The sequence below is a fragment of the Triticum urartu genome, chromosome 4 (assembly GCF_003073215.2).
Source record: "Triticum urartu cultivar G1812 chromosome 4, Tu2.1, whole genome shotgun sequence".
Taxonomy (NCBI): domain Eukaryota; kingdom Viridiplantae; phylum Streptophyta; class Magnoliopsida; order Poales; family Poaceae; genus Triticum; species Triticum urartu.
In genome coordinates, this window is record NC_053025.1 from 61,671,150 (window position 1) to 61,687,268 (window position 16,119).

Here is a 16,119-nt window from a genome sequence, read left to right on the forward strand (position 1 = left end):
TTTATGTCCTCGGGCTCTGTTGTTGTGATGGCGTTTGCTCCAACACTAGCGTGGAGCTCGGGAGGTAGTTTGGGAGCGGATGCAGATTGTGGTCTGCATTGGCGGCATATGAAAGATGGTGGATCGTGTGCTAGGTTCGTGGTTCGTGATAGACATATATGATTTCTTCCTCCGACATTTTAGTTGTGCAGGGGGAATCAGATCTGGAGTTCACGTTCTCGGGATGTTGCCTCAGTCTGATTCGTCCAACGGCAATGATTTCGCCTCTATTAGTGAGCCATCTTGTAGGTCCGTAAAGTTGCATATCAGCGATGGGGCCGCGTCGAGCTCGAGTATGAAGGTGAGCCGTTATTTTTACTTTTGATGACTGTTGTGATGGTGTCAGAAACAGTAACAGTGTTGGTGCCCCGAGCGTTTAAGGCAGGTTTGGGAAGCCGGCTTTGGGCTCAGTCAGGGATACGTGCGTGACACATACGCCGCACTCCAGCCCCGCCTCTCGTCTCCTCCGGCCGGGCGCGCCACGCACCGTTCCCCGCCGCGATTGCTCCGTCACCCGACTCCCCCGGCTCGGAACCCTCCCCGTTGCTGTAGCAGGGCGATTGCTCCTACCCCACCCACTGCTGGGCTCGGCCCCGGTGCTCCCCAAACAATGCCACCATACAGGTCACTCCAAGAACAGTTCCCACGAGGCCCTCAGCCCCGCTGACAGCCCGCCCCCTCCGGCCCACCAGACCCCCCAGGTCCACCTACCCAATCCACGACCGCGAGGAACGGCGCCGCGACCACCAACCAAGCCCGTAGCCGCCGCCGCCGTCGCCAGCGCACCCACAGCGACCGGCCCTCCTTCCCTTTCCCCACGAGGTGCATTTATACGCTCCCACACCTTCCTGACACTTGCTGTAACTCCACCTTTCAGCTGACTCCCATCAATCTCGATTTGCCAGCCCTCCGCGACGCCGGCGAGCCCGACTACCCCCCGTAGCGGGCATGGGATCGACGGCGCTCGGTGGTGCGGCTCCGGCGCGCGCCGGATTGGCCCCCAAGGTGACTCCCGCTCTTTGGTTCCTTTTCTGTCCTGTGCAAGCTCTGATTGATTGGGGAAATGAATAGGGGCGTGCCTGAGTTGGTTCGGACTGTGTTAACCAGCCCTGGCCGTGTATTGGTTGGTTCTCACCTGTAAGTTGAACGCGATTAGCTGTTCTAGTGCGGGTCATTTCCCCCCTCTGTAGAGTGGGAAATAAGGTTTTAGTGAAACTGATTGCTTCGCTACCAGTAAGGTTTGAATTTGCGAACTGAAATGTCTGAGAATGGTATGATGACATCTCTTAAATGGGAACATGAACTGTACCTTAAGAGTGGGTGAATTGGTCATAACCCGATTAGCTGTTTAGTATGGTCGTTTTTCCCCTTTGTAGAGGATGTAATAAACATATGCCTAAAGCATAGCATGGGAGTTTCATCAAACTACAGTAAGGTTTTAGTGAAACTGATTGCTTCGGTACCAGTAAGCAATTTTGAATTTGCTAACTGAAATGTCTGAGAATGGTATGATGGCATCTTTTAAATGGGAACATGAACTGCATATCTTAAGAGTGAATTGGCCATAACGGGTGGTCCTCTGACCCAACTGTGGCATTGTTCCAGCAATTGCATCCTGTTTCGTCATGAAATTGCTTATTTTTAACTTAAGCGCTGAGGTGATTTTTTTATTTCACGTGTAGAATGGACTCCTTGGATCTACTTTCAAGCCATGTGGTGGTTTCAAGCTCAAAACAACTCCTAAGGTGAGTTTTATGCTCTCTTATTTCTTATAAATATTTGTTTGTTTAGTGTCATACTCCACGTACTAATAAAAATGTCTACATTGAAGGTTGGACGCTCTTCAGTTTGTGTGAGAGCATCCATTGCTTCTTCACCACAAAAACAGTACTCTCCTAAGACACCAGCAGTTAAATCAGGGGAGGAAGTGCGCATTGCAGTGCTAGGAGCCAGCGGTTATACTGGAGCTGAGGTTGTTATTTTTTCCCTGTCATTTTCCATTTGTATTGACTGCTTATCATCCAGGCCCAGGGGTAGATTGTTTTACCCGGCAACCATATAAACAAGGGGCACATTCTTGGCCATTATTACCAGAAATCTGGCAGGGTAGGGTTAGTTTGGTCGCAAATCTAACAGGACAACCCACCTTTACTCCTATGCACTTATCTTTTTTTGCTTTTCTGATGCAACATTCCGGTGCTAGGATTCCGATATTCTGATCCTCTTATGGTTCAGTTACTAATGTTGCACGGTACATTTTTGCCAACAGATTGTTCGGCTTCTAGCAAACCACCCTCAGTTCCGTATCACAGTGATGACCGCGGACAGAAAAGCTGGTGAACAGTTTGGATCTGTATTTCCTCACTTGATAACACAAGTAAGAACTTCTCTTCACTTCCTCCTTATTTGATGCATCATTCTTGTACATCAAGAATTAGCGAAACCTTTCAGCAGTAGCACATTTCTGTATATGAATTTGTGCTGGCTTATGTTGATCCTCTTTTAATATTGCAGGACCTGCCAAATTTAGTTGCAATTAAAGATGCAGATTTTTCAGATGTTGATGCTGTTTTTTGTTGCTTGCCACATGGAACAACACAGGTTGGTATCTTCATCATGATTTTTCTGAGATATTTTCTATCAATTGCTGAACTTATGAAGGAATCCAGTTATATGCTCTGCTGTCAATTGGGAGATCAGATTTTGTACTGGACACACTAAGAGCAATGTCTGATCGCAAGTTTTTTATCAGGAAATTATTAAAGGCTTACCCCAGCAACTGAAGATTGTTGATCTCTCTGCGGTATGCTCTACACAAACTCATGCTTTATCTGCATAGGTCCTCGGTTGCTATTGAACATCCAATCATTCTGACTTACCATGCTTGCAGGATTTCCGTTTGCGTGACATCAATGAGTATGCTGAGTGGTATGGTCATGCTCATAGGGCACCAGAACTTCAGGTTTTCTTGACTACTATACCCTACAGATTTTTTAATATACCAGCCATTGGTCACACAAATTTTGAAGCTACCAAGTTCTGAAGTTCCAGTTTCAACATTTAATTACCAACTTGGATTCCTATTGACATGTTCCATCGATTTCTTTGTATATTACATTTGGGGCTTCAGTTAGATTCCTTTGTAGCCTATGATGTTTTTTACTCCTCTCCTGTCATTTTGTGTGTTTGTTATAAACTCATTTCCTTTGTGGTCTGTGTATCTTTATATTCAGGAAGAGGCTGTTTATGGTTTGACGGAGGTTCTTCGAGATGAAATAAGAAATGCTCGGCTTGTTGCCAACCCGGGATGTTATCCCACGTCTATTCAGCTCCCTCTTGTTCCTCTAATAAAGGTTAGAATCAATAGAAGTTCTTAGTCCTCCCATTCTTTGATCAAAGCAACAGAAATTTAGACTCAATAGCCCCCACTTGTGTGATATATTTACAAATGTACAAAGAATCTCCATTTTCTGTAGCAAAGGAAGTAAATTTGTCAAAATATTCTGCCTAGTCACGCTCCTTTATGTAAATTTTAAAATGTCATCAGTTTAATATTACCTCCGTTCCAAATTATAAGATGTTTTGGATATTTCAATATGGACTACATATGGACTGAAATGAGTGAGCAAACACACAAATATACATCCGATTCAGAAAAAAGTTGGAACATCTTATAATTTGGAACGGAGGGAGTAGTCTTCTTAGTATCTAGGTTACGGACATACCTTGTCTCCACATGGGATTCAGAACTGGATCAGAGGTTCTAACCATATTTTATTTTACGTCACGACGTTGTAAAACGACGGCCAGTGAATTGTAATACGACTCACTATAGGGCGAATTCGAGCTCGGTACCCGGGGATCCTCTAGAGTCGACCTGCAGGCATGCAAGCTTGTAATGACTTGATTAATAACCAAACTGCTCCCCATGACATCTATTTCTTTAGGACGTGGAGCTAAGGAAGCAAATCTGTACACCGAGATAGCTGAAGGCATTCATGCTTACGGAATAAAAGGCCACCGTCATGGTAATCCTTTTTTCCAAACATCTCAAGTCTGACATTTGTTCTCCCTTTGGTAAAGTGGCTTTAGTATGGCCTTACTGACAATGAGATAAAACCATTTCAGTTCCTGAGGTTGAACAGGGATTGTCAGAGGCTGCTGAATCCAAAGTTACTATCAGCTTCACTCCAAATCTTATCTGCATGGTAAGCACTTACTCAAAGACAACTCCAGGTTCTGCAGTTTGTTCTGTGCTGCACCTGCACTAAAGGCATAAAAAATGTGTGGAATTCAGTTGTTAAATCAAATCATTTATCTGTATGATGAACAGAAACGTGGGATGCAATCTACTATGTTTGTTGAAATGGCACCTGGAGTGACTGTCAGTGATTTGTATCAGCATCTCAAGTCTACTTATGAGGTTTGTTTGTTTGACCATGTGGATTAAATTATCTATCTGCAGAGAGCTCCTATTTTACAGTTTTACCACATAAATGCCTTTTCTTTTGTTAGCATCATTCTGTGTGTGCATCTTTTCAGGGTGAAGAATTTGTCAAGCTGTTAAATGGCAGCAATGTTCCTCACACACGCCATGTTGTTGGATCAAATTACTGCTTCATGAATGTCTTCGAGGACAGAATTCCTGGAAGGGCCATCATCATCTCTGTCGTAAGTGTTGCATCAATCTATAAGTTGCTCAAGGTTAGCGAAATGTTGCAGACTTAAAGATGCAAAATCCTTATTCTTCTTGTTCTTCAACACTGCAGATAGACAATCTTGTGAAGGGAGCATCTGGCCAGGCCGTGCAGAACCTCAATCTGATGATGGGACTGCCTGAGAACATGGGGCTGCAATATCAGCCCCTATTTCCTTGATATGTTGTGCCTTTGTTGTGCTCTTTTTCGATGATGCTTTGGAGTTAAGCACCCATCTCTGTTTTCCGTTGAGAAGCAAAGAGCTGAATGTCGGAGTGTAACCAAACTCGCTCAACAGCAAAACTTGGTTTGTGCTGGTGTAGTATTTAGAGATGAGCAACAATTAGCAGTTGAATAAGAGTATGAACTGAGTGGCTTGGTGTAATGAAAGTCCGAAGGCTATTATATCCTACAGTGGATTTTTGTCATGAGATCAATAAAGCAGTGTAAAACCTGATTCAGAGACATCAACCATTGCTGTCAGCATTGGATAATAGTTAGAAGTGTGTTACTTTTAAATATTAAAGGATAAATTAGTTTTCAAGTTCTTTGTCAAATTTTATCTTGTGTGACGTGACCAGATCCTAAACTTTACCACAATAATGCAACTAACTGGTCATTGTGTTTCTGTCCTTTCTAGCCTATCAAAATACCATGATTTATTTCTGAGTCAACTTTGAATCTATCTAATTAGTTACCATCTGTTTTTTGGAATGCCATGGTAAAACTCCAGCAGTTAGTTCTGTTAATGTAAATGGGCTTGCAATAAGGTTGACTTGTGTGGCCCGTATGCAGTTGTGATTCAAGAGGAGCCTGGCAGCATAAATTTTATTTGAGAATTGCTTGTGTTCATTTGATTTCGTATTTACATGATAAATGTGTGTAGATGCATCGAAAGAGGAGCCCAGGGATTATTATTTTTATTTCCCATTGTTCTTCTATGTCTGGGTGATTCTTTCGTTATGCTGTTGGGTGCTATCCACACAACAGATCTTTGTTATTTTGACATATGTTAGGGGCTGCAAGCCTGTCATGAACTCTGAACTTCTAAATTGATTTTAGAAATGTATGGTCAGGTTTCAGTAGTTCTTCAGCCAAAAGTTTTAATTACTTTCTTCATTTTCTGGAGTGATGATAAAAAAAATATAGCTCCAAATATTATAATTTTGTCATTTTTTTTACTGGTCAATATTATGTTAATGTTGCAAAATCTAAGAAAACATAATAATTCGATGTGACTGTACAAACTTGTCAAAGATATAGGTACATATATCGATCTTCTACAAAATATCAATTGGTAAATATATGACTATGAGGGAGGCTGCAATGATAAGCCTAACTTGTTCATTGCATTAAAGTGGGTTAGCCACTCAGCCTACATACCTACGTAAGAGGCAATGCAAAGAAAACTGATGTTGCATGTAAGTAAACTTTAAGCCTAATGGTGAAATAGGAATATTAAGTTGTCCTGAGTATTGTTCTTCAAGGGCTCTTAACTCTTCACTTCTTCAGTACCACTTGTTCTTAAATTGCTTTGCTACTGGGTCTTGTTAGGAGATGTATCTAGGCCCTCCTAGCAAAATTTTGAGTTAAAAATTAACTGTTGATGCTTTCTTTTTTGGTTGTGCTAATCGAAGATGCTATGTTCTGTTTGACTTGAAATGGTTGTAGGCTTGGAAACACTTCTGCACTACTTTATTAACCTTTGACCTTCAGGCTTCAGGTCTTTATGCATATTCTCTGACTTCTGGTTCGTTCTCTGGTTTATTAATGTATTTTTGTTTTGTTTGACTTCTCAGTTTTTTGCGTTCACAATGCATATGAAATATGAAAGTATGATACATGTTCTTCTGTTTTTAATCAACTTGTTTGGGGGTATTTTCGGGAGTGGTAAAATTCAGATGGGCTTTGAGTTAGCCAAGATCATTGCAAGTCTTTATAGTCTGTGTTTCACACTTATTTGATATACCTACAAGATAAAATGAAACCGGCCTTCATGTTATTCTCATTTTCTGTTGCTTTATTTTCATGATAATATCATCATAGATGTGGAAATATCAAAATGTATTTTATCCACTTGAGCTTAAATAGGTGAGGAATGTTTATGCAGTTATTTTAATGTATATTTATTGAGAATATTCATGTTATCTAAAAGAATGTTTATGCAGTTATTATAATGTATATTTATTGAGAATATTCGTATTAACTAAGATAGATAGGTTTCAAGTGCATGCTGCGGCACGAGAACATGCAGAACCTACTGGAACTTTTACTTATAAACACTTTGACCTCAGTTTCATTTGAGTTACGTTACTGTGCTAGTTAATTTTCCTGTAGCATGGCTGGAGCAAACTTTTTTTGTAGCAACGACTCTGCAGGTAAGGTCTTTGTTTTGGATGCTATTTCACATGGTCGATATACTTTTCTTCACCATTGCTTGTTACGTAAATGTATATAGTTCAGTAAATTAGTATTTATAAGTAAAAACTTTCCATGTATCAAAAGTCTTACTCCCTCCATTTCTAAATATAAGGCTTTCTAGATATTCCAGTACGGACTACATATGGAGCAAAATGAGTGAATCTACACTCTAAAATACTCTAAAATACGTCTATATACATCCGAATGTAGTCCGTATCGAAATCTCTAGAAGGTCTTATATCTAGAAATGGAGGGAACCTTGGTGCAGTGGTAAAGCTGCTGCCTTGTGACCATGAGGCCACGGGTTCAAGTCCTGGAAACAGCCTCTTGCAGAAATGTAGGGAAAGGCTGCGTACAATAAACCCAAAGTGGTCGGAATGTAGTCCGTATCGAAATCTCTAAAAGGCCTTATATCTAGAAACGGAGGGAGCCTTGGTGCAGTGGTAAAGCTGCTGCCTTGTGACCATGAGGCACGGGTTCAAGTCCTGGAAACAGCCTCTTGCAGAAATGTAGGAAAAGGTTGCGTACAATAAACCCAAAGTGGTCGGACCCTTCCCTGGACCCTGCGCAAGCGGGAGCTACATGCACCGGGCTGCCCTTATCTAGAAACGGAGGGAGTACATGTTATTGTCTGACTACTTAATTAGCAGGTTGTTCACAATGTATATAGTTCAGTAAATTAGTATTTATAAGTAAAAACTTTCCATGTATCAAAAGTCTTACATGTTATTGTCTGACTAGTTAATCGAATACTTCTGAAATATATTGTGTCGGAGAGTTGTGTTCCTGGGTATCTATCATATCGACACTTCTATGCAAGTCAATCAGTAATATTCCATTATTTGGTTCGACTTGCCATTATCCTTTTTCTCAATTGAAAGTGACACCATTTTATAAACTGAAAGTAACAATGAGAAATATGTTGTGTAAACATTTGAGCAAAGAATCGGAATTGGCTGCCAAGTGAAGCTGCCATCCCCATTGGGTAAATTTCCATGATACAGTGTTCCGAAAAGATCCATTATTATAGTGCACATAAAGTGATCCAAGTTAACATGCAAAAATAATAATATGAAATTCGTCCTTGATATGTAGAACCAAAAAGGGGATAGTGATCACTTGGAAAAAAAGGGGATAGTAATATTTGTGCGCATGAGCAGTACTCATACTCAAGCTCCATACATAAGTAGCTTTATTAGTGTTATTTAATCTTAATAAGACAACAACAAGGTTATTTATCCATACATATTTTATTAGGGGTAGTCCTATGCTTGATCTGTGGGCTAAGGAGAATTTCATGTTTGTCCCTTCAGATTTGAATGGGTTCAAAGGAAACAATTTTGTAATTTCGCTTCCTCATGATGCAAGTGGACCTTCTAGAAGTCGGAAAGTTACTTTGTATTTTGGGTATGTTCTAAGACTCCATATTCTTCATTTCTATGCCTATCAGAGACACAAGATTACTATGTAGGTATTTCACAAATCATTTTGCAATTTGGCTGCAGAATGTTCGGAAGTTCCTGATTCTTTCATGCAGCTAAAAGGGCAACAACAAACAGGTCTATAAACAAAACACATTATCTTGCTCCTTCCAATTCATTTCCTTTTGCCAGCATCTTAGATATCATTGTTTATTCTCTCCTTGATCCTCTGTGTGGAACAAAGAGGCAAGAAGAATAAGTCCTTTTTTGGTGGCGAAGGGGCAGTGCAAAAGTACAGCTCATTCCTTGCACGACTGGTAGATTCGAGTCATGTGCAGCTCCTAATTCCCTGAATATACGAAAATCAGTTCCGATTGATGAGGATATCGGCATCAGATCACCCAATGACTCAGATTTGCCGGGTCATTGCAAGACCGATGTTGTGCAGAGTCATTTGGATTTCACACGCTCTCTGATTTTGAAGATACGCCATAATCTGAAAAGAAGATTGGAAGTGCCCACCTGTGAATCTGTGATGTCTCTGGTAATCTTGGCTGAAACTGTTACCTGGTTGACCACCGGACAGATGTCATGTTATACTGATGATAGTTACAACCGTGTACAGGTTTCCTCAGTTCTCAGTTTGTCTAGATCTACATCACACTGTTTGGGTACTCGGAGCTCTTTCTTCTATACACTCGTTCGCGAAAGGTAAATGATTGGTGCAATTATTGTGTATCAGTGGCTTTGTTTCAATTTGATGATGTGGTATCATAAGTATGAAACAGACACGAAGGTTGCGGGCAGATGCTGTTGAAATAGGGGTGATGGAAAGCTGTACATTTTGAGTATAAGATGACAAGCAATCGGGATACACGGAGGACTGGAGGCATTGTCCAATCCCTTTTAAGCATTTAAAAATGTCCAGATTCCCTCCATCATGGTCGTGCAAGCCTCTCCTTGCAACTCTCTAGTTTATTGGGAGTGAATTATTCCATTCCAACAACATTCTCCACAATTCATAATGCCTGATCCTGTATTAATTGCTAAGATAAGCCCATGTTTGTCCTGGCTTTGATTTGAACCTCAGAGGCATGTTTTTTTCCTTGCCCTATTGGTGCATCGACGTTGCGGGAGAATTCTCTGCAATCATTGTAACCGGCCTTGGGACACTTGCCACTCGAGCTTTGATTGGCTTGACTTCTGAAGATGTGTGATCTTGGATAATTCACTATCTTGTTGTCTACCAACTAGCAGTTGAAGTTTTCTAAACTCATTATTTGCCCATCCCCAGGCCATACTTGGAAGGGTCGTTGTCAACACAGGTCATACCCAGCCGTGGGTGTCCATTTCTCTAAGCATGATCTTGCATTTCTTAATCCTGCAGCTGCTCTGTTTTCCTTCAGCATTCTCATCAGTATAAATGCACCTGTCCTAACCTGCATTTTTGCTTCAGGCACAAGTGTATCAAACAGCCAAGTCCTCTCTCACACCCTACACTTATATCAGGATGGAGTCTGGAGGAGTGATTACTGAAGCGGGCTGGGACTCGCTTGGCCTGACGTCGCAGGCGGAGGAGTCGGAGATGATGGAGCAGCTGCTTGGCACCTTCCCCTCCAACGGCGAGGAAGAACACCAGGAGCTGCCTTGGTCTGTTCAGGCCACACATGCATACTATGCCCACTGTAACGGTAGCTCTAATGCATACAGTTCCGCTAGTAGCAACAGTGTTGGTAGTCTCGTCCTTGATATGCCGTCGGATTATGGGGGCTTCTATTTGGGCGACTCAAATGGGATTGGCTCCTGCACCGCAGCACTTGACCTGAACATGGTTCAGGAGCAAGGTGCGGCTCAGTTTATGGATGCCATCTTCAACCCTTCATATGGGAATGGCGATTCAAGCTGCGACGATCTTGGAGACTCGAGCATGAACCTGCTCGACTCCATCGACACGTCCAACAAGAGGAAGCGCCAGGATCAGGGGAAAATAGCTGACCAAACAAGTGTGAGTGTTCAATGCTTTGTTCTTTTTTGTACAAGGGTCGTTTTCGTTGCCCGGTGCGAATGCTTACTGCTTGAATCTTTTTGAAATGCAGGGTCGGAAATACTCAAGGAAGGCCGACTCGAAGCGGACAAAGAAGGCCATGCAATGTGAAGGTGACGATGGCACCACTACTGACACAAACAAGCAAAGCTTGAGCTGCTGCACGTCTGAAATTGACTCTAATGCTTCTCAAGAGCCTCCTGTTGCCTCTAAGCCGAAGAGCAAGGCTCAGGCTGGCCGCCAGACAACAGATCCCCAGAGCCTCTATGCAAGGGTATGCTACACGTCATCCTCTCAGTTTTCTGCTGTTAATTAAAATTAACAGTTACTCATGCTCTTGTTGGTTGGATACAGAAAAGAAGAGAAAAGATCAATGAGAGGCTGAAGGTACTACAGAACCTTGTTCCGAATGGAACCAAAGTAAGCATCTCAGCAACATGTCCTTCATAGCTTTTGGGGGGATAGTACTGTAAAATGAAGGGCAACAACTCAAAGATCAACCCTTGTGCTATCTTGCAGGTAGATATCAGCACTATGCTTGAAGAGGCAGTGGAGTATGTGAAGTTTTTGCAGCTTCAAATTAAGGTGAGAGGCTTTTCCACAGTTCAGTTCAGAACTTCATCCATTTTGAATGCGCGTGTTAAAGAGTTATTTAATGGTTTATTTACTACTATGTGCAGCTCCTCAGCTCTGATGAAATGTGGATGTATGCGCCAATTGCGTACAACGGGATGAACATTGGAATCGACTTGAACCTCTCTCAGCACTGATAAGACACTTCTAACAGTCTAAAGAAACAGCAGCTATATACTTAAAAACGTGATTTGGGTTAATTGGCTCAAGTGTTCGTTACTAACGCGCAAGTGGTTTCTGATCAATAAGCTATTCCGGGCAGTTGTATCTCTCTCAGGCGTAAATAGAGGCTGAATACAATGTTCTCCAGAAGCTTTTTTTGTAACTCCGGTTACTAAAGGAGTGTCATGTATGGCCCGGAAAATACGCGAAAAAGACGAATACTGAATGTAGGAAGAGGCTCTGCAACTTGTGAAGACAAGGAAGGGCAACCTGTTCTTTTTCTCCTTACTTCAGATGCGACTTCGCATGAGAAGGCCGTGTCGTTTTTCTTCTTATTTTTTCAGGTTTGCTCTAGTAGCAAATTTGTGTCTTCACTAAATACAGTGCTTATAGCGTATATAATGTGGTTAGCTGGAACTTGGGCGGTTGTCAGACAGCTAATAATGTAAGATCGTGGCATGATGTGGCAGTTGTCATATAACATGTTTTGTAATGATTACTGTGATCACGTCATTTTCTGCTATACAGTTTGTGTTGAAACCTCAATTCTTGCTGTTGTCGTGACAAAGTGTGGTGCCTTCCTCATATTCTTTTCATCGTTGGCTGTTAGTGGAATATTTGTATACTGTTGTATTGCTGGTGTCATTGAATCATTGGTCCGGCATTATTTGGTCCACCTGTTGGTTCATGTTTCTTTAATCGGTTAAATTTTCCGGTCCCTTTTACCCTGTTTTCACAGGCAATACAGTCCATGATGCTTGTCTTGTACTTGATCCGTTCACAAATATAAGTTGTTTTGGATATTTGAGTGAACAAACTAAAATGTGTATATACATCCGATTCAGAAAAAAGTTACACCTGTGTGAACAAACATTCTCTATGGTGATATTTGGATCTCTAGTTCTGAGTGCCACCTGCAATATAGCGCCTTGAATCTGAGTAATAAATTTTGGATTTGCAAAAAATCAAAAAAACAACTTTTTAAATTTCCAAAAATCACACATTTACATAAGGATCAAAGGATGTATACTTAATGTCCATAAATTTTTCTTATGAAATATGTTTTGATGTGAGCTACATAAAAAAATCATGAAATTCATGATTTTTAGCACGTCAAAACATATTTCATCATGAAACTTTACACACATGGAGTAATTGTTTTTGATAAATTTTGAAATTTGAAATGTTAATTTTTGAGGTTTCCAAAATTCAGGCTCCATGGAGCCTGAGTTCTATTAGCAACCGTCCAACGCTATTCATCAACATAGTAGTAACAGATAGTATTACCCATGAAGTAATATCAAAAAGTTCATACTTGAAGAGCATATCTCACATGAGCATCGGCACACGCAGCTAGAAACTATGGCTGTGACAGTCCTAGAAAGGCCCGATGTTTTTTTTGGCACGAAACAAACTAAGTTGTTTCTAGGACGGTTTCACTCACTAAACATGGACACAGACCTAGATTGAATAGTACTACCTCCGTCCAGGCTTATTAGTCCCTCTTATATTCTGGCTCAAATTTTAACCATAAATTGACTAGTAAAATTTAATTTATTTGACACAAAAATATTATGTTGAATTCATGTATGAAAGAACTTCTCAATGGTCTAATTTTTATTACATATAAATTATATTTTATTAAATTTATGGTCAAATTTTGATCCAAAATACATTCAAGTGGGACTTATAAAACTCAGACTGAGGAAGTACGAATAAAGCTCGACAAGATTATGGTACCTCTTCACCGATAGATTTCTATTCAAGACCAATGCCAGAAACCAATACTAAAACATTTCCTACTAATCCTATGCACAAACGATCAAACATGAGAAAAATTGCTCAACCGGTCGGTGTGAACAAGACCAATTCAAAACAGTCCACGAAAACGAGCTCCAAGATATACAACCGAACCGATCATGGCATTGGTCAGGACTAGACTTTGTTTGGTACGGGAATTACAAAAACCATAGCACATGTTATACTAACATGACTTTTTGCCCGGTAAAACCTGTTCCGCCTCTTAATCTCACATATTTCGAAATGGGAAGCATCCATAGGCAACACGATTCTAAAAATTCACTCTCTTGCAATATTTGTGTATCTTACTAGGATGGAATATTTGCTTCACTGCTACATTTGTTGCGAGATATGTGCAGATGTAATTGCACGCATAGAGCATGACCTTTTTTAGGGGTGCCGGGTGCATAAAGCATGACTTTTTTTAGGGGAGCAAAAAGCATGACTAGGAGGTGTCAATTGCTTTTTTTAGACAATTCACGAAGCTTTTATTGATCCGTCACCAAAGTTACGGGGACGAAAGAGAGGTTATCGGGTGGCCTAACCAGACATGGCAGCCACCTCCTAACTTTAAAGCATGCTTCGCTAAATTGTGAGCCTCGACATTCGAGCTCCTAAACTCATGATCAAAAATACAAGAGGTAAAACTACGGGAATGTTCTAGTGTTTCCTGAATAATTGCACCATAACCCCCTCCATCTTGCTGCCTGATGTCGTCAACCACGATCTTGCAATCAGATGCCACCTTAATAGAGCGGAGCTGTAAATCGTCCGCCAATGCCAATGATTCTCTAACCGCAAGTGCTTCAAGAGTGGTGGGATCAGTGATGGATTTGAAGCCAAAGGTTGAGGCACCCAAAAAAGATCTCGCGCCGTCTCTGGCAATAGCTCCCACTGCTCCCACACCCGATCTCCCGGCCACTGCAGCGTCCACATTGATCTTCATCATATTGGGCGGGGGGGGGGGGGGGGGGGGGAGCCAGTGATTAGCGCGTTGTACTCTGGTACTGCCTCCCACCGGCGATGGTTTCCTCAGAGTGTGTATATCCGACAAATATGATGTATAAAGAGGTGGGTGGACAACGGGCTCTGGTGGATGTCTTCATACACAACTTTCCTCTTCACGCTCCAGATAGCCCAAATTGTGACCGCCATATGTTCAAACATGTCCGCCGTTAGCGCTTCATTCATAGCAAACAACCAGTCCCGTGGATTACTGTTGGTATGCTGGCTCATCTCCTGGACTAGACCCTCATCCGCTAGAGACCAGATGCACTGAGCCATTGTGCATTCAAGCATCGTATGTCGCCAGGAATCAGGAGCCCCACATATCTTGCACGCAGCTGAAACAGCCATGTGCCGGTGTTCAAGCACATCCGCGGTGGGTATTGAGCTTCTCGCGAGTCTCCAGAGGAAAAGCTTAATCTTGGGCGGAACTTCTGCCTTCCACGGGGTAGACCAAGCGTCGCCTTCCCGCTCCGAACCCGATGTGCCCGCCGTCTCTTCGATCCAGTTTTCTCTGGTCAGTTTGGTGTTTAAAATGATTCTATATGCTGATTTGACAGAAAATAAGCCTCTTGCCTCTCCACTCCAAGCCCAAAAGTCATTGATATTTCTTGTGCATAACGGGATACGCAATATTGCCTCTACATCTATTGGCAGGAAAGCTGCCCAAACCAGTGTCTCGTCCCAGGCGGCCGTCGCCGGTATGATAAGCTGCGACACATATCTGGGAGGGTTCGGGATTAGGGAAGTGATGGGTCTCATCATCCCCTGTCTCGGGAGCCAATTATGTTGCCATATCTCGGTTGATCTACCATTCCCAATTCGGCGGATGATTCCCAATTTGAGCATATCTCTCCCGTCTAGCACTGCTCGCCAAATCTGAGACGGTCTTCCTCCTAGTTCGGCTTCCAGCAGTGTAGTATCAGGGAAGTACACCGCTTTCAGGATTCTAGCACTGAGAGAGTTGGGGTTTTTTCATTACTCTCCACACCTGTCTGGCTAACAACGCTAGGTTGAAAATCTCCATATCACGAAACCCTAGTCCGCCCAAATGTTTTGGCCTTGTCATAGCCACCCAACTCAGCTTTCTCTTTCCCGCCTTACTTCCCCACCAAAACTGCCGAATAATGGCCATGCTATTTTCACATAATCCCCTTGGTAGCCTGAAACATGCCATCGAAAACACCGGCAGTGCCTGGACCACAACCTTGATCAAGACCTCCTTGCCTGCAGACGATAGGAGCTTCTCCATCCAGCCTTTAACCTTTTCCCACACCATGTCTTTGAGATATCTAAAAGTGCCAATTTTCGATTGTCCCACATTTGTTGGCATCCCAAGGTATCTTTCATTCAGAGATTCGTCCTGCACGTTGAGCATGTTTTTAATGTTATCTCTTACCACTTGAGGGCAGCCCTTGCTGAAGTAAATGGATGATTTGTCACGGTTGACTTGTTGTCCTGAGGCATTGGAATATGTATCCAGCAGGTTTGATACTGCCACTGTCCCCTCCACACTTGACTTGAAAAGCAGCAGGCTATCATCCGCAAACAGGAGGTGGTTTACAACCGGAGATGTTGGTGTCAATTGCTAAGATCAAAGTGCTAGCCGAGGCCAAATAAGAAACTTGTATCCTATGGCCCGCCATTTACTGATTTTAGTGGGCCAAATAACTATGTTCCCGCATGGGAAGACCGAGCCATCGCCCAGTATGGTCCCCAGGAGGCTCTGCTCGGCGTAGGTGTATGTTCGTGCCGCTCGCCTTAGGCGCCCCATAATTGGGCCGATTTGACGCGCGAGCAGCGCTGGCTCTCTGGCGCGCATTTTATTTTTTTATTTTATTACTTGTACTTACATTTATAAAATAAAAAATTACTTTACTTACATTTATCAAAAGTT

General features: G+C 42.2%; 1 protein-coding gene across 1 annotated transcript; it reads left to right on the forward strand.

The window, feature by feature from the left end:
• The first annotated feature begins 705 nt into the window (after nucleotides 1–705).
• Nucleotides 706–5,280, forward strand: LOC125550671 (probable N-acetyl-gamma-glutamyl-phosphate reductase, chloroplastic). Its single transcript, XM_048713718.1, is given in 13 exon segments — nucleotides 706–1,044; nucleotides 1,722–1,784; nucleotides 1,871–2,011; nucleotides 2,309–2,416; nucleotides 2,554–2,640; nucleotides 2,792–2,842; nucleotides 2,930–3,001; nucleotides 3,273–3,392; nucleotides 3,923–4,067; nucleotides 4,168–4,247; nucleotides 4,373–4,462; nucleotides 4,582–4,710; nucleotides 4,809–5,280. Coding segments are annotated over 13 exon segments (1,251 nt in total). The 5' UTR covers nucleotides 706–987; the 3' UTR covers nucleotides 4,917–5,280.
• The last annotated feature ends 10,839 nt before the right edge of the window (nucleotides 5,281–16,119 follow it).